The 17,728-nt window shown below is 45.5% G+C and overlaps 2 protein-coding genes across 2 annotated transcripts; both read right to left on the reverse strand.

Moving 5' to 3' along the window:
- Window positions 1–426: 426 nt before the first annotated feature.
- LOC126030431 (zinc finger protein 655-like) lies at window positions 427–4,347 on the reverse strand. Its single transcript, XM_049788647.1, has 2 exons — window positions 3,936–4,347; window positions 427–3,312 (listed from the first exon to the last, which is right to left on the reverse strand). Exon 2 carries the CDS (start codon window positions 3,236–3,238, stop codon window positions 1,916–1,918), a length of 1,323 nt encoding a protein of 440 aa, XP_049644604.1. The 5' UTR covers window positions 3,239–3,312; window positions 3,936–4,347; the 3' UTR covers window positions 427–1,915.
- A 6,574-nt stretch (window positions 4,348–10,921) lies between these two features.
- Window positions 10,922–15,411, reverse strand: LOC126030483 (zinc finger protein 205-like). Its single transcript, XM_049788699.1, has 5 exons — window positions 15,315–15,411; window positions 14,142–14,308; window positions 12,690–12,775; window positions 12,194–12,320; window positions 10,922–11,282 (listed from the first exon to the last, which is right to left on the reverse strand). The coding sequence occupies exons 2-5, from the start codon at window positions 14,278–14,280 to the stop codon at window positions 11,086–11,088; spliced, it is 549 nt and encodes a 182-aa protein (XP_049644656.1). The 5' UTR covers window positions 14,281–14,308; window positions 15,315–15,411; the 3' UTR covers window positions 10,922–11,085.
- Window positions 15,412–17,728: the final 2,317 nt, after the last annotated feature.

Consider the following 17,728-nt stretch of genomic DNA (forward strand, 5'->3'; position numbering starts at 1 on the left):
TTTTGCTAGGAGTTTTGATAGTAATCCTGGACTCTGGCACAAAAATATGCCTTCACAGTTTTTGTTTTGGGGCCACAACCAATAGTAATCCAGAGTTACTCTGGGTGGTGCTCAGGGGACCATGTGGTGCCAGGGATTAAACTCAGGCTCCTGCAAGCAAAGCCTGTGCTCCAGATCACGGAGTTCTCCATCTCTCTCTCTCTCTGGCCCTGTGGTCACACTGGTCAGTTAAAAAACAAACAAACAAACAAAAAACCTACCAGCTTTTATGGTCTGCAGACTCTCACAATATTTTTCTTTTCAAGTATGATGGTATCTCAACAATTATTCAAAATCCCCATACTTCAAATACTGTCCAGGACTGAAGGGAGACTGGGTCAGAAATCCAAACAGAAAGAGAAGCAATTATAATGGTTAAAGTTTACCAGGCAGAGACCTGTCATTCTCTTCAAATACTCCCTCCAGAGATACTACAGAAGAACAGGACCGTGTTTTAGAAGGTATCCCTCCCTTAGGAAGCACTCACTTTTACCTTTATGTTCATTTTGCTGTCAAAAGCAGACCTAAGCTATTTTGCTGACTTTCAGTGAAACTACATAAAAATAACTCTACACTTAAGACATGCAGAAGAAGTGCGGAGTGTAACTAGGAAATCAGGAGTCGTGGGCTCCCTGATGCTCTGGTCACGTCGGTCATAGAACTGGAGACAGAGGACAAAGCAGCTAAGTACAAGGGCTTCGTTTGAAAATGCTTTGGTGCCCGCCACAAACTCAGAGGAGATACAATACTCATAGATGGACAGAATGCAAAAATCCAATTCTTTTCATAGAAAAATGTTCTGCTTTAGGAAAGAAGACACCAGAATAACATCTTCAACAGAGACAGCATTGCTACTGGTGTAAAGCTTATAACTAGGAAAGCCTCGCTTAAAGGTGCTTAAGAGAATGGAGACATCAACAGGAATCCAAATGCAGCAGCTGGCAAGGAATAGGCAGTAGGGTCGCCAGAAAAACAGATCTACAAGTCTGTCTGGGAGAGAATTTGGACTAAGAACAGCAGAAAAAGCTAAGTGTTAACTTCTAGAAGTTATATTTTAACATCAGTGCATTAGCGCTAGGCTGTGGACAGTAAACCAATTTCAGGATAAAATTAAAATGTTTATAGGCCATATTCAAATAAAAATAGCTTAAGTGAGGCTCCATAAATAAAGTCTACATACTTACTTACAACACCTATTAAATAAAAGAACATCATGACTAAACAATGTATTCACAAGTCAATGCTCAGACTTGATTCTTCTGCAATGAAAACAATGACTATATATTAATGACTTCATACACAAATAATCAACAATTTTCTCTCCGGTATTTGAATGTCAAGTAAAGGCTGAAATATGACAGAAAGTTTTCCCACTTGTATTCTATCAGATCTGGTCTGGTGTGGAAATTCTGATGTTGAAAATCGACGAAATCCTACTGAAGGGCTATGTCAGATGTACATTCAAATGACTTCTCTTGGCTATGGATTCTGATATTGAAAGTTGGAAAATAATGGAATTTTCCCTCAGACGCACACATTTACATTCACAGGCTTTTTTGCATGGAATAATATGAAGAACAAGTTTCTTTGACTGGTGGCATTTTCACATTTATAGTGATGGGTCTGTACTCCAGTATGAGTTCCCCAATGATGACTGAGGTATGAAAATAGCATTAAATATATACCACATTCAATAAATATATATTCATCTCATTGGTTTGGTTTTGCAAGTGTCAAGAGTATAGCTTTCCTGCATTCCTCACATTCTGAGGGTTTTATTATGGTGTGGATTTTCTGATGCTAACTCAAGTTGACTTAAGACTAACAATGTTGCCACATTCAGTTATAGACAAGATGTTGTCCCTGCTGTGAACTCTCAGATGTTGAACGAGGCCTGCATTTGACTAAATGTCTTTTCATGTTCACTGAATTCGTAAGGTTTCTCTTTGGTATGAATTCTTTGATGCTGAACAAGGTGTGCTTGCTGACTGAGGCTGTTTTCCCACACATCACAATCAAAGGCGTTTTCCCTGTTGAGCACTTCTTGTTGCAGGACCAGATCTGAGCTGTGATTGAAACTATCCTCATAATCTTTATACTCATAGGGTGTCTCTTTCCTGTGGACTTTGTGATGCTGAATAAGGCATGAGATTTGGCTGAAAGCTTTCCCACATTCACTGCATTCGTGTGGTTTCTCTCCAGCGTGAATTCTTTGATGCTGAATAAGATGGGAATTCAATCGGAAGTCTTTCCCACACTCATTACACGTATACGGCTTTTCTCGGAGACGAATCCCTTGTTGCTTGGCAAAGGTCAGCCCACAATCATTGTAGTCAAAGGATTTGTCTTCACAGTGGACTTTTTGATGTTCAATCAAGTATGAGGTATGATAAAAGTCAATGCCACATATATTACACTTACAAGGCATCTCTCTGTGAACTCTCTGATGCTGAGCGAGGTGGACACTACGGCTGAAGACTCTTTCACAACTGTTACATTTGTAGGACTTTGCTCTAGTGTGAATCCTCTTGTGCTGACTTACATCCAAACTCTGGCTACAAGATTTCTCAGATGCTTCACAGGATTTCTCCGATGCTTCACATTTATAGGGCTTTTCTCTCGAGTGTATTCTTTTATGTCGACTAAGACTTGAGCTCTGACTGAAAGATTTTTCACATTCCTTACATTTGTAGGGTTTCTCCCGCGTATGAATTCGCTGATGTCTGGAAAGGGCAGAGCTCTGATGGAAGGTTTTCTCACAGGCATCACATTTATAGGCTTTCTCGGGGGTAGGAATGCTCTCACACTTACTCTGGGGGGAGAGGTCCATTAAACTTTCCGTGTAGTCACTACTCTGAAAATCCTGTGTGAGATTCATTTGTTCATATTTATCAGAAGCTGAATTCTGGCTGAGGTTCATATCATATTTATCACCATCATCAATATTCTGTATTTTAAGAACTCTTTGATCAGTGTCAAAGGTAGACTCCAGACTAAAGCTCTTTTCTGGTTCACTGTATTCAGTGTTTTTCTCGCTGGTGAAGGATTTCTTGCTGATTGTTATTTGCCTAAACTCTCTCTCTAGGAAGAGAAATTTCCTTAGGATTTCCTGAAGCCTTTCTAATCTATCCTCAGATTTATATACTTCTCTAGTGTCTGGAACTTTGGCAATATCCTTTTTGAGTCTTCCTACTCTCATTTTGTATGAATGTACATCTTCTGAAATGTTCTGCTTAGGAATCAACAGCTTGTTCTCTTCTCTGGTGTCTCCATCTGATTCAATATATAAATAGAAAATGCAAATGTAATCTGTACACTGTGCTTTTTAAAAGAAAATCCGGAGGAGAAAACTAACCTAGTATCTACGAGAACAAGTTTTTTGTTTTTGTTTTTTTACTGAAACCCAAGTACAAAATCTCCCTTGCAGATGTAAGGCATCAAATAGAAGGAGTGGGGGAGAGATACGTGGTTTGGCTTGCTAGAAACAGGGCCTGCTCAGCAGAGTAAGAAGATAACCAATTCCAGTGTTTGAAAGAGTACCAGGGAGATAGTTCAAAAGATAAGCAACTTAAGCAGAGACTTATTGCAACTTGATAAGAGAAAGACTGAGAAAACTGAAGAGAGGGGCAGGAGAGATTGTACAGGGGTTAAGGTGCTTGCCTGCCATAGTCTGACCCCAGTTCAACCCCACCCCCAGCACCTTCGGTTTTGGCTAAAACAACTCCCCACATGCACATACACACACACTCACACACACAAAAAAAATTCTGGAGGGAAATGGAAGGAGAGTTCCTCTTTGTGCTACAGCTGTTCCTTTTTATGGAAAGGCAGCTACAACTTTGCTGGACAAAGGGATAGCCCTACAATTTTCATCTCATTGATTCTGCCTTACTCACCTGTGCAGTCATCTCTTAAGACTTCTCTAGTCTTAGTTTCCACATCAAAGACCTGAGGATCTTGTTCTAGCTGGGAGATCCCATCAGGCTTGGAAAATGGAAATCCTGCTCACAGAGAAGGAAATGGATGTGACAATTTATCCAAAAAAAAAAAAAAAAACCTATAGCAGCCACTTCATCCCCTCTATAAATAGACAGGTGAGAAAGAAAACAAATTCTTAGAAAACAACAGGCATATCTTAGAGAATAAAGAGGGCAAATTCACCACAATGAGCTCATATTTTTTCTTAGAAAGAGGTGTAAGAAGGGGCAGGTTGATGACTCATAAGATTAAACATTACTCAAATAGGGCAATTTTCACAGATGTGCTCCAGTTGCTGGACTGGAAATATGTTGAAAGCCCAGGTTCCTGTTGAATAGTAAGCTAAACCATAGCAACAAAATCGTGAGTAAACACTCCACTTTCAAGAAGCAGTTTTTCAAGGCACATGAGAAAATGAGTGTTGTGTCACCTTCTTACCCATCAGGAAACACCATTCATTTGTTTATTATTTCTAGAGTACACAGGGAATGAAGAGTCCAAGCAGCTAAGATCTATCCCCTCAAAGACCTCAAAATCATATCTATGGGGTGGGAGAGGTCCGAGGGATCTCTAAGTACATCCTTTGTAGGAGGAAGCTCAAATTCTATCCCAGGCACCACATGCTTCCCTAAGCCCTTGCCCACCCCCAAACACAGCCATTGTGGCTCAGCTCTTCCCATCCTCCTATCTACTCTCCAACACACACACACACACACACACACGGCTTGAACCAGAGAGAGGACAGTGGGTACCACATGCTTCCCTGAGCCTTACCCAACAACCCCAAGCACAGCCACTGTGACTCAGCTCTTCCCATCCCCCTATCTACTCTCCAACACACACACACACACACACACACACACACACACACATACACACACACGGCTTGAACCAGAGAGAGGACAGTGGGCAAAGGACTTGATTAGCTTGTGGCTGATCTGAGGTCTATCCCCAACAAGCATATGGTCCCCCTTAGCTAAGACAGGAGTGATTCCTGAGCAACGAGCCAGGAGTAAGCCTTGAGCACAGCTATCCTTCCAGGTATTAATAGAGCCAGTTTTCCTTTTAGACAATTCAATTAGGTCCCTGGTATCAAACAAAACCGTATTTGTAAGTTTAAAGAAATCAGTATGAAACTGATAGTATAGGGAGATAAGGCACTTGCCTTGCATGTGGTCAACCCTAGGTCGATCCTCAACACCATATATTGTCCCCTGAGTGCTGCTAGGAGAGACCCCTAAGTAGAGAAAAAGAAAAAGTGAGTGTTGCCAGGTGAGGCCCCAACACCAAAGTAGTAGTCAATGTGGCTAGAGAAGTCAATGGACTGGAGCACATGAATTTTATGCAGAAAACAACACAACATGGTCCACTGAGCACTGCAGGAAGTAAGCCCTTAGCACTGACCTGGGAGTAACCCCTGAGCACTACTGGATGTGGCCCAAAATTCAAACACAAAGAAAAAGTCAGTATAGCATGACGCTGCACGTATTCTGCTCAAGATTCTGATAACATAACTGACAACTTTATCCTGGGACTATACCCTGAGGTGCAAGAGATCACGCAGTGCAGTGAATCTAACTGCAGCCTCTGGAATATAAAGCATGAACTCTTGTCCCTGAACTGCCTCTTGAGCCCATTTTGCAACTTTCTTTTTGGCCTTGGAGGTGGTGTGGGGCTTCCCAGGCAGAGCTAGAGTCCCCAGGGACCCACCAGTGATTCTTGGCTGTATAAAACTAGGACCAGAAGATGCAAAGCTGCTCAGGCCCTGCAGTGTGAGCAGTGATCAAAGCTCCAGGGATTATCCCTGGCAATGCTTGAGGGACCCCACAATGCCAGTAACTGAACTTGGTCAGGTGCGTGGATATGACCTTCTGGCCCTCAACTTTTCCCTTCAGTATATCAAGTGTTCTGATAGTTTGACAACTGAAACCAATTTTGGTTATTTACTCCTTATCTATGCTTAAAATCAGAGGCAGAACAAAAATCATTTCGGGGCCAGGGATGTAGCTCAGAGATGCAGCACATGTTTTGCATAGTACAGGCCCTTGGAGTCAATCCCTGGCACAAATAGTAATTAAAATTTAAAAAAATCATTTTCATGGGCATAAGAGAAAATGCCCAGGATCAGAGTGATAGTACAGTGGGCAAGGTGCATGCCTTGCATACAGCTGAGCTGAGCTCAATCCCCTGAATCCCATATGATCCTCCCAGATCCACCAGGAGTGATCCAAGTACAGAGCCAGGAAGTAAGTCCTGAGCATCAGCATCACTGAGTATGGCCAAAATAAAAACAGCGAGAGAAAAAATGCCCAGCAGAGAGATAAAAGATTCCTAGGGTTTAATAAATCAACAATATTCAATTTTAAGAAATACCAGTGTAAAAAATATTTTATGTAAAAAAATAATAATTTGAGGGCCAAAGAGATAATAGAGGTAAAGGCACTTGTCTTGCAAGTTGCCAATCCTAGTTTTTTGTTTTTGCTTTTGGAGGGAACACCAGTGGTACTCAGGACTTATTCCTAACTCTGTGTTCAAGGATCAGTTCCCAAGACCCTCAGGTAGATACAAACATCTTCATAAGTTTTCTTTCACTTAATACTCAGCATAATTTTGAGGCAGGAACTATCACTCTATTTTACAAGTGGAAAAACTAAGATTCTGAGAATTTATGTAACTTGCCTACAGAAACCAGCTCTAAATAATCTACTACTTATAATTAAACAAGCAATTATAATATGTACAGAAAAAGAACAGAGGACCAACACATGGCACAACAGGGGAAAGAAATGAAGATAACAGGGACAGTAAGATGGCTCAAAGAACTGGAGGAGCACATACAGAGCCCTAGATTTGATCCCTAGCCACCACTACCTATCATACCAATAGCCCTGAAGACTGCACCTGGTGTAGCCCCTGAACACAGCCAGGTATGGCCCAAACCCAGGAGTGGGAGATGGTTAGAGCAATATGTGGCAAACCAGTAATCAACAGATAAGACTGAGAGATGTTCTATTTAAAAGGGAGGTAACACATTATTTAGTGTTAAGGAAGTAAAATCTTCTTTGTAATAAATATCTACAGTCAGAAAGACAATTCAATATGAACACATGCTTTGCACATGGGAAGCCTGGATTCAATCCCCAAACCAAATCCACTAGCACCACCAGACATTCCCAGTGGAAGAAGTATCTCCTAAGGATTGCTCGGTGTGACCCCCAAAATCAAAAATTTAAAATAAAAGTTTTATTCTAAATCAAGGCAACAACTTGAACAATATTCAATTGTAAGAAATAGCAATGTGGGGCCAGAGAGATAGCATGGAGTTAAGGCATTTGCCTTGCATGCAGAAGGTCAGTGGTTCAAATCCTAGCATCCCATATGGTCGCCCAAGCCTGCCAGGAGCGATTTCTGAGCATGGAGCCAGGAGTGACCCCTGAGCACTGCTAGGTGTGACTCAAAACAAAACAAAACAAAAAAAGAAGTACCAGTGTAAAAAAAAAATTTAAAGGCCAGAGATAATACAGAGTTAAAAAAAAAAAAAAAAAAGCATTTGTCTTATATGTTGCCAATCCCAGTTGTTTTGTTTTTGCTTTGGGGTGGGGGAGGGCAAACCAGTGGTGCTCAAGACTTACTCCTGACTCTGTGCTCAAGAATCAATCCTCAAGACGCTCAGAGAACCATCCATGGTGGTTGAAACCCAACCCAGGTCAGATGCATGCTAGGAAGCTCTCTGGTCCCTCAATCCTAGTTTGACCCCTGGCAAATGTTCCCCTAAGTAGCACCAGGAGTGACCCTGAACACATCTAGGAGTAGTCCCAGAGCATCACTGGATGTGGCCCCAAATAAAGCAAAATTTGGACACTTGCCTGAAATTTTGTTTTCATTTTATCAGTCAGGTACTTAGATACAAACTGATTTAATCCTGAGACATTTTTCAAGTCTTTTTTTTTTTTTTTTTTTGGCTTTTGGCTTTTGGCTTTTGGGCCACACCCGGTGATGCTCAGGGGTTGCTCCTGGCTATGCGCTCAGAAGTCGCTCCTGGCTTGGGGGACCATATGGGACGCCGGGGGATAGAACCGCGGTCCTGATCCTTGGCTAGCGCTTGCAAGGCAGACACCTTACCTCTAGCGCCACCTCGCCGGCCCCTATTTTTCAAGTCTTATAAATGAAAAATATGTGTCGGTATCAGAACCAAGTATGATTCCAGTTTATTTTCTTTTCAATTTATCATAGACGGGGCCAGAGAGATAGCGCAGCAGTGTTTGCCCTTGCAAGCAGCCAACCCAGGACCTAAGGTGGTTGGTTCGAATCCCAGCGTCCCATATGGTCCCCTGTGCCTGCCAGGAGCTATTTCTGAGCAGATAGCTAGAAGTAACCCCTGAGCACTGGCAGGTGTGGCCCAAAAACCAAAAAAAAAGAAAAGAAAGAAATGTTTAGGTTTTCTTGCCATTGGCCTAAATGCCTTTTTCCTAGGTTCAAAACTGTATGCTGAGGACTGGAGCAACAGCACAGTGGTAGGGTGTTTGCCTTGCACATGGCTGACACAGGACGAACCTGGGTTCAATCCCCTGCATCTCATATGGTCTCCCATGCCAGGAGGGATTTCTGAGCACATAGCCAGGAGTAACCCGAGTGTCACCAGGTGTGGCCCAATAAAAACAAGAAATAAACAAAAAAACTCTATGCTGGGCTCGAGTAATCATACAGCAAGTAGGGCATTTGCCTTGCTCATGTCTGACCGAAGTTTTATCCCCAGCATCCCATATGGCCTTGAGCACCCTGAGTGATCCCTGAGTGCAGAGCCCAGAATAACCTAAGTACTGCCAGGTGTGACCCAAAAACATAAACAAGTAAACAAAAAATCCTTGCTTTCAAAATATGCATCTGTAGGTCACAGGTTATAAAGCCCTTACCTTGTACACGGCAGATCATGGTTTGATCCCTGCACCATGTTACAGTCCTCCAAGGACTACCAGAAATAATCCCTGAGCATTTAGGGTACAGCCCTGACCACTGGGCTCAACTGAAAAAAAATGTCAATAGCTGTGGCAGCAAAAGACATTCAAAACTCGAGAATTATGTGCCAAACACTCCTGAGTTACTAACTAGAACTTTGATCAATGCTGTCGTCTAATAACACTTGTGCTTCTGATCTGAAATGCAATTCATGCTCTTGCCTGGTCTAATCTCCAGCTCTGAGTCTCAAATAATTTTCATTTGGAAATGACCTCAAGGCAGTAATTCACTGTCAACAACCTCACAATTTTACAGATTTGGTAATGAAACTGGCTGCTTACCTATTTTCTTTTTCTTTTTTCTTTTTCTTTTTTTGTTTTTTTGGTCTCACCCGGCAGCGCTCAGGGTTACTCCTGGCTCTATGCTCAGAAATCGCTCCTGGCAGGCTCAGGGAACCATATGGGATGCTGGGATTCGAACCACCGTCCTTCTGCATGCAAGGCAAATGCCTTACCTCCATGCTATCTCTCCGGCCCCTTCTTTTTCTTTTAGACTACACCTGAAGGACCAAGGTCTACTTGTTGCTTGTAATTATTCCTGCAGTGCTCTGAGGGGCCATGAAGTACCAGGGATATAACCTGGGCCTCCTACATGCAAAGCCACACTCAGCCTGTTGAGCTGTCTTGTCCTTACCCACTCTTGCCTTTGTTTTTACTTACAGATATATCCTACTCCACAGTGGAAACTACAGCATTCAGAGCTTACTGCCTTGGGGAAAACATTAATTGTAAAAGGAGGCTGCTATGTCAGGGACTAATTCATAAGTGTATTTTATAGCACCAAACATTGACTAACTAGGTAGAGTATGCTAAACTTACAAGTAAAAATGTTATTTTTCCAAGGACTATAAAAATAATTACAAAGAGGAGCTTGAGCAACAACACAGTGGGTAGGGCATTTGCCTTCTACATGGCTAACCCGGGTTCAATCCCCAGCATCCCATATGGTCTCCCGAGCACTGCCAAAAATAATTCTTGAGCACTGAGCCAGGAATAATAACCATTGAGCACTTCCTGGTGGCCCCCCCCCCAAGAAAAGAGGAACTAGAGCAATAGTTCAGTAGGTAGGGCGCTTGCCTTGCACATGGCCAGCCCAGGTTCAATCCCCGTCACTCCACAAGGTTCCCCAAGCAACCCCAAGAGTGATCCCTGATCACAGAAGTAATCCCTGAGCACCATTGGAAGCAGCCCAAAAATAAAAATTACAAAGATGCTATTGACTAGGTCATGACGGCTGAGTAGGAGGGCTGCTTGCCTGCACCGTGCCTGGAGTGTGTGAATGTGCCCATGTGTCCTGGGTACAAAGAGGACAGTGTAAATGAGATTAAAAAATCAGCTCAATAGTATAATCAGCCATTAGATTGATTAAACTGTTAACATGTTTCTTTACTCCAAAAAGTAGACAGGTTTTTTTTAAACTGTTGGATATTATGTAATTGGGAAAAATTAACAGTAGTTTACAATGACATATCACTTTACAGATTAACAAAGGTATTAAATATACATTCAACTGGATACCCTGAAATAAAGAAATTGAACTCTTGCCATCCCATTTGCCCTCCATCAAGGACAGAGCTATGGAAAGGTTGATCAGGAAAGGCCCCTTTAAGTGCATCCATCTGTATGTATTCCATCAGAAAGAACAAGGGGGGGAGGGGTCTGAAGGCAGGACCTTGGAGAGGGCCACTGGGACTTGAAGGAAGGAAGGAGTCTAAAATAGAAAAAATACGCAAAATGAAAGCTCAAGGGTCAGGCAAGAGTTAGGCCACAGAAGGGGCAAAGGTTGGTTCACCACCTTCACAGAACAGGAGGATTCCACTTTCTAGAATACCACGAAAAGATTGGAACTGAAGAGCCGGAGCTGAACTCTGTGGTTTTTCAGAGTGCTTGTAGACAACCACCAACCATGACTTCTGAATGAACTGGGTTCAAAAGGCATCAGAGGGCTTCGTTGGCCCGTCAGAAACGTGACACAGGCCATCTGAGCAGTTGCAATGTGACATGCTGATAATATCCTGTGGGGGCATCTAGTCCGTCCAGCAAGTCTGGAATCTCACAATCGTGGAAAGGATGTTTCCGCGCAGGGGAGCACAGTATCACCGGGAAGTCGATACCTGGGCCATCTCTTGGAGATTCCCGCCGCAAGAACTGCAAGTGTTTCTCCAGAGAAAGCACTTGCCTGGGTCTGACTCAGGGCCGGGCAGGAATTCACACTATGAATCCGCGAAGTGGGAAGGCGAAGAAGTAGGCCTACAGAGATCAAAGAGCCGGGGCAGGAGACACTAAGAAACCTTCCTGGGGTCAGGTGTGCTCTCCCTAATCCTGAGTGTGGCCAAGAAGACAAAGCAACACTTGGATGCCACCAGCATAAGCAAAGCAAAATGGGAGGAGGGGAGAAAAAGAAAAGCAGAATTAAATATGTGTACACAGAGAGAAACAAGCAGAGAAAGGTTTTTAATTAAAAAAAAAAAAGGAGGAAGAGCAGCAGGTGCTCACTTGGGGGTCCCACTATGCTTACTGCCTGCCACAGCTGTCTACTGCAACCCCCCAAATGACAAAGCACAACAGAGCCAAGAACTTGTCCCACCCTAGGGTTAGGCAAATGCACTGAACTTCTGCTGCTCAGGGGCCTCAGGCTTTTCTAGGAAATCTCTCAAAGTCAGACATCTCCTGCTTGGAGATTGACTTAAGGATCTTCAGAGGTGAAGAGTTACTCAACAAAAAGGGTGTCACCTCTTTTTAACAGGAGCATCTCTTCTCCCGAAGTAAACAGCATGCTTGCAGTTCCAGAGACACTGAGATGACAGAAAAGAAAGTGCTCGGGGGTGGATCAGAAGGCCCTAGAGTCTCTCTTCCCCAAAAAATGAAGAGAGGGATGGTGACAAGTTAGGCAAAGCACAAGCAAGTTTTCCTTTGCTAACAGGGCACAGATGCCTCCCCCAAAGTAGGAAACAGTAACGGAAAAGAGGAGCAGAATGTCTCCTCCTGAAACACCCCCCAAAAAGGAAGTCCACTCCCAGAAGTGGACTGGAAAGATGGAGGCGGCAGATGACCCATGACAGGAAACGTGAGCCACTCTCAACTTGCCCCAAGAACTCATACCAGTGTGGAATGTGACAGCAAAGAGGTCCAGAGAGGCTAGTAAGAAAGATAGTCCTTACCCAGCGAGACCACGTTCCCCAAATTCTCTAACATCACTTCTCTGTAGAGATCCCTCTGCACAGGGTCCAGGCGGCCCCATTCCTCTCGAGTAAGGTGCACAGTCACATCCTCGAATGTCACAAACTCCTGAAATAACACAGCCTGGCTGCGCTGAGGAAGAAGGGCCACTGCCACGCCATGGCCAGAGAAGGAAGGAGCCAAAACCCAGACGTGTCCACCCAGGAGGGAGAGCAAATTCGGACCAAGGGAGTAAGTGCATCTAGGAAGTGCCCACAGGGCACCTCTGGATAAAGAAAGAAGTGGTGGCCAGTGTGTGGGGCGATGGGAAGGTGATGTGTGTGAGGTCTGGATCTCAGGGTCAGTTCCCACACAGGGATTTGCTATGGGAGGAAAAATATAAAAATCTAGATGTGATTTGCAGCTCGGATGAGGGCAGGGACACGCTCGCTCAGCAATGATGGTCCCTGAGGAAAAGCAGAAGGTTCCTCAGCTCACCTGGTACCTGGCTGGGAGAAGTGCAGTTGCCTGGTCTCCTGGGCTTCCCTCACAGGGAAGAGCAGGCACCTGGGGAGCAGGTGGAGCTGAGGGAGGAGAAAGGAGCCAAGAGTGAGAGCAGCCCTTCCCAGAGAGGGATTTGGGAGACCCTTCTCCGCAGCACAGTCATTCCAGGGAAACCAAGAAACCTTTATTAGGCAGTGACCACAATGGCCTCTGGCCCTGCCTGGATTTACAGTCCCTCCTTACACACCTATCCTCTCACCCCCAGACATGCAATTTGATTATGAAATCCCGGAGCTCGCTTATCTTTCGGATGTGGCCATCCTTTCAAAGCACGTTGAGAATCACACTTGATCTTTAAATGGCAATGCAAAGCAGAAAGGCCTGCAATGACTTGTCCAGATCATGTGATACATGCCAAACTTGACCCTTTCCCAAACATTTCTGAAACCAGAACTGTCTCTGGAACCAGTGTGGAAGGCCTGTTCCCTCCCAATCCTTCCTACATTCCTACAGTGTGCCACCACACTCTACAACCTGAGGCATTGTCATTGCACAAGGTTACCACAGATGCTGCAGCTGGTCAGAAGTAACCCAGGATACGGTGTTTACAAATCAAAAAGAAGGGCAAGACAGAGTAACCCATCTATGGAATGCTGAAAAAATGCTATTATTATACAGTCAATATGTAAGAAATGCACATTTGCCCAGAGATTGTTCTCAAGGAACTGAATGCTGCCTTTTGAAATTCTGGTTTGGGGGGATGAAGCGATATATCATTGCCTTACATACAGCCAACCCGAATTCAATTCCTGCTACTATATATGGTCCCAAGTCCCGACAGGAATGATCCCTGAGCCGAGAGAGCCAGGAATATGCCCTGAACACAGCCAGGTATGACCTAAACACCAAAATACAATTCTGGTATTGGTTTTTGGGTCACATCTAATGGTGCTCAGGGGTTGGTCCCAGTGGTACTAAAAGAACCATGTAGTGCTAAGGATTGAATCTGGGTCTCCTGTGCACCCAGCCTGTTGAGGTCTCTCCAGCAATGGCTGCTTCTGTGGCCACAATTAAGATGAGTCACACAAACCACTGCAGTTGCAACAGAATGGCAGGTGGCAGAGCACATGAGACCATAGTGGGAGGGAATGCAACCAAGTGAAAAACAGGGAGTGACAGGTTTAAGATCCGTGAGGGAGAGTGAGGCGAGCTTGTACCTCAGATGTATGGTTTCTGAGGGAGGATGAAGCAATGGTTATGTACAGGAAAGAGCCACAACGAAGAGTGAAATACTACCACTTACTGGAGAAACGTGGGTGCTCCTTAACATAGGGTGCCAGAAAGGGAAAGAGACCCAAGGATCCCTCCTTTCCACACCCCACGGGCCAGAAGCCCACTGCCTGCCCTCCTCCAGGCTATAAGTACACCATCATCCCCCCGCCTTACCCCCAGTGGGTCCCAGCTCCATGTCAGTGTCCTCCAGCATGAATTGAGGCTCTGGGGACACCGCCTCGGAGTGGGGCTCCAAAGACGGAAATGGGGCGCCTGGCGATCCTGCTGCCTGCTGGCCCGAGAGGTTCTCCATGCCTGCCCTGGAAGGACAAAGACCATCACTGCGGAACAGAGCAACAGAACAGAGGCTCAAGATAAAGACAAACAGCCTTTGGCAATGACCAGCTGATAACCATCCACCCCTACCTTCCTTCACCAGACCCAAGTATCTGAAATTCCCATCATTTGAGCCCAGCCAAGGTGTTGACGTCACTGACTGGCCACAAATCCACTCATCCTTGAATTGGGGGGGGGGGGGGTGTTAAAGACAAAAAAAAAAGCCAAGACTGGCCCCATCCAATAATGATACCCATGGGAAGGGTGACATCCGTGGTTTTCAGTCTGCACCCTGAAATACTGGTGATGATTTTAGGGGAGTTGGTGGAAGTGTCTGCTTTGGAGGGAGGAGGATGGTGCGGGGGGGTGGGGGGAGAAGGAGACGGAAATCAGGGGCTCACCTATGCAGAGAGGCGCTGCGGCGCGGTGCATGAAGCCTTCCCCACCCCTCCTACCCCCCGATTCTTCAGAATTTTGCCAAAACCCGGAGCTACTAGGCAAAAGCCAAAGCAGACACTGCACTGGACGAGTATGACGACTTCACTTTTTTTGGGGGGGGGGGGGGCTGAGGGGGAGGATCAGTCTCCCCTCTCAGCTCCCCCTACGCCCTCCCCAGACCCTGACAGTCCCCCAGAGCTAAGCGGCCACGACCCGTGTCCTTCAAGCCCAAGGACGCGAATGGGGCTCGGGGTCCCGCAGCCCGGGGGCGCGCGGGGAGCCCCGATTCCCAGGGCCCCAGAAGGCTTCGGAGGGGCGCTTCTCAGCGGGGCGAAGACAAGGTCCCCGGGGTGGGGGTGGGGGGTCGAGAAGCACCCCGGGACGCAGCCGACACTCGGGCCGGGTCTCCTCCGGGCGGCGGGGCCCGTGCAAGACCCACGACGGGGCACAGCGGGTCGTGCTGGGCCTGAAGCGCGCAGAGGCCGGGAACTGCCGTCCGCTTCCGGCTGGGGCAGCGAAACCAGAAACGACTCCAGCAAGACCCCTCACTCCCAAAAAAACCCGGGGACTCACCCGAGGGGCCAGGTGGGCCGGGCGGCCGTCCAGTCCGGACTCCCGGCTCCCTTAGGCCGCCACCGCCGGTCGGGGTCGCTCTAGACCGCCGGGAGGTCGGTCGGCGCTTCTCGGTGGCACTTCCGGGGATGAAGCGCCGCGTGGGCGGGGCTGCGAGGGGCGGGGATTCTGATGATTGGCCTTTTCTGCGTCTCTGTCCCGCCTCCATCCTAATCCTATTGGTCCTCAGGTTGCTGCGTACCGGGAAGGACCGCGGCAACTCGCCTTCTTCCTAGCACCAGCTGACCCTGACAGCTCCCGCACTAAACTAGCTGGGCTGGGCGGCCCAGGCACACTGGTGCGTTGGAGCTGCGGGGATCTAAAGGGCCTCTGCGTGGGAAATGATGATGGGTCGGAAACTAGCACTATGATCCAAACCCTGATAGAAAAGTCGGGGATCTGTAATTCCTGTACTGTCTTCCCCGGATGTCTTTGGATGCCTCAAGTGGAAGAGGCTGGGAACTTGTGTTGGGGATGTAAGAGCGAGCACTTACCTGGCATCTGTGAGGCCCCGAGTTCAATTTCCAGCACCAACCACCAAAAACAAAAAGTGATGTCACAGGTGGAAAAATTGAAACAATTAACCAACTCAAAATCTTCGATTTTCTGCTTAAACCATGTTACTTTAACATATTGATGTGGGTGTATACTGCCACTGACTCACATTTGAATTAAAAGCAAATTTCAGCTTTTATTTATTTTGTTTTTGGGGTTTTTGGGTTACTCCTGCCTCTGAGCTCAGAAATCACTCCTGACAGGCTTGGGGAACTATATGGGATACCAGGGATCGAACCTGGTCAGCTGCGTGCAAGACAAACACCTTATACGCTGTGCTATCACTCTGGCCTCAAATTTCAGCTTTTATATGAAAATGTATAAATAACTATTTTTTCTTTTCTTTTTGGTTTTGTTTGTTTGTTTGAGGGGATCACATCCTGGCTCTATGCTCAGAAATCACTCCTGGAATGCTCATGGGACCATATGGGATACCTAGAGATTGAACCCTAGATTGGCTGTGTGCAAGGCAAATGCTCTGTAATATCGCTCCAACCCCAAGTGGTCGAAGTTTTGCCTAGAACATAGGAGAGCTGATTTTGATCCCTGGTATTACCCAAAAACTTCTAGGTATGGTGGCCCTGGTGACCCTGAGCTAAACATGTCAAACATCAGTGGATGTGGCCTCTAAAAAAAAATTACAAATGGAGTAATACAGAGAATAAGACATTGGTCTTGCATGCAGTGGGTCCAGCTTTGATCCCAGCACTATATCTGGTTCCTCGAACACCACCAGGGGTCAATTCTGAGCATAGAGTTAAGATTAGCCCCTGCAAGATGTGGCCCAACACCCCTCTCCCAATAAAATTACAATAAGAATAGATGATTGGCATCTACTACTAGTAGGAAATCAGAATATTGAGAATTTCTTAGTAAGTGATGTGGGTTTTTGTTGGTTTTTTATTTGTTTGCTTTGGGGCCACACCCAGTGGTGTGCCAATGAACCCACGTCAGTCAGTCACGTGCAAAGCAAAAATGCCCTTCCCACTATGCTATCTCTCTGGCCCCCAATGTGATGTTTTAAGAAGAACTGCTGATTGCAAGCCAGCCACCAATAAAGAAACAAAGTGGATTATTGAGGAGCGAGAGAGATAATACAGCAGGTAGGGCACTTGCCTTACATCCCATATGGTTTCCTAAGGCTTCTAGGCGTAATTCCTGAGTGTAGACCCATGACCCATGACACCAATAATAATAAATAATAATAATAATAAATAAAAATAAAAAACACAATAAGCAACCAAATCAAAGTGCATTACTGAAAGAAATCATGGACAATAGACAGAAAACAATTAGCTACCACACCATAGAGAATAGAACAATATTCGGTGCTTGGAAACTGGTTCAGAATACCACCCAGGGGCTGGAGAGAGAACTGCAGATAGGGAAAGGTGCTTACCTTGAATGCTATAGGCCTGAATCCCATCCTTGTCATCACATATGGTTTCTGGAGTCCTACCAGAGGTGTTCCTAAGTGCAGAGCCAGGAATAATCACTGAGCACTGCTGGATATAACCCCCCCAAAAAAACAAAAATGTGTAACTATGTCACCAGTCATTTAAATTTCCATTTCAGTCATGCAATAATGGATAAAAATCATAATTATTACCACAAAATTTTAGTTTGTGGAGGACTATACCTTTTGGGTCTGGGGGCTACTTCTGGCTCTGTACTCGGTTGAGGACTCAACAAGGCAAATTCCCTTGATTCCCATACTAATCTCCCCTGCCCTGTGATAATTTTTTGTTATTGTTATTTGGGGGGCCACACCCAGCAGCGCTCAGGGGTTACTCCTGACTACACAGAAATCTCTCATGGCA

The sequence above is a fragment of the Suncus etruscus genome, chromosome 15 (assembly GCF_024139225.1).
Source record: "Suncus etruscus isolate mSunEtr1 chromosome 15, mSunEtr1.pri.cur, whole genome shotgun sequence".
NCBI classification, from domain to species: Eukaryota; Metazoa; Chordata; class Mammalia; order Eulipotyphla; family Soricidae; genus Suncus; species Suncus etruscus.

Coding starts and splice junctions, on each gene's coding strand:
- LOC126030483 (XM_049788699.1), bottom strand. CDS start 14,280: ATGGAGAACCTCTCGGGCCAGCAGGCAGCAGGATCGCCAGGCGCCCCA. Junction 12,776..14,141: donor GGAGCTGGGACCCACTGGGG/GTAAGGCGGGGG, acceptor CTCCTCCCTCAG/CTCCACCTGCTCCCCAGGTG. Junction 12,321..12,689: donor TTCTCCCAGCCAGGTACCAG/GTGAGCTGAGGA, acceptor GTGTTATTTCAG/GAGTTTGTGACATTCGAGGA.
- LOC126030431 (XM_049788647.1), bottom strand. CDS start 3,238: ATGAGAGTAGGAAGACTCAAAAAGGATATTGCCAAAGTTCCAGACACT.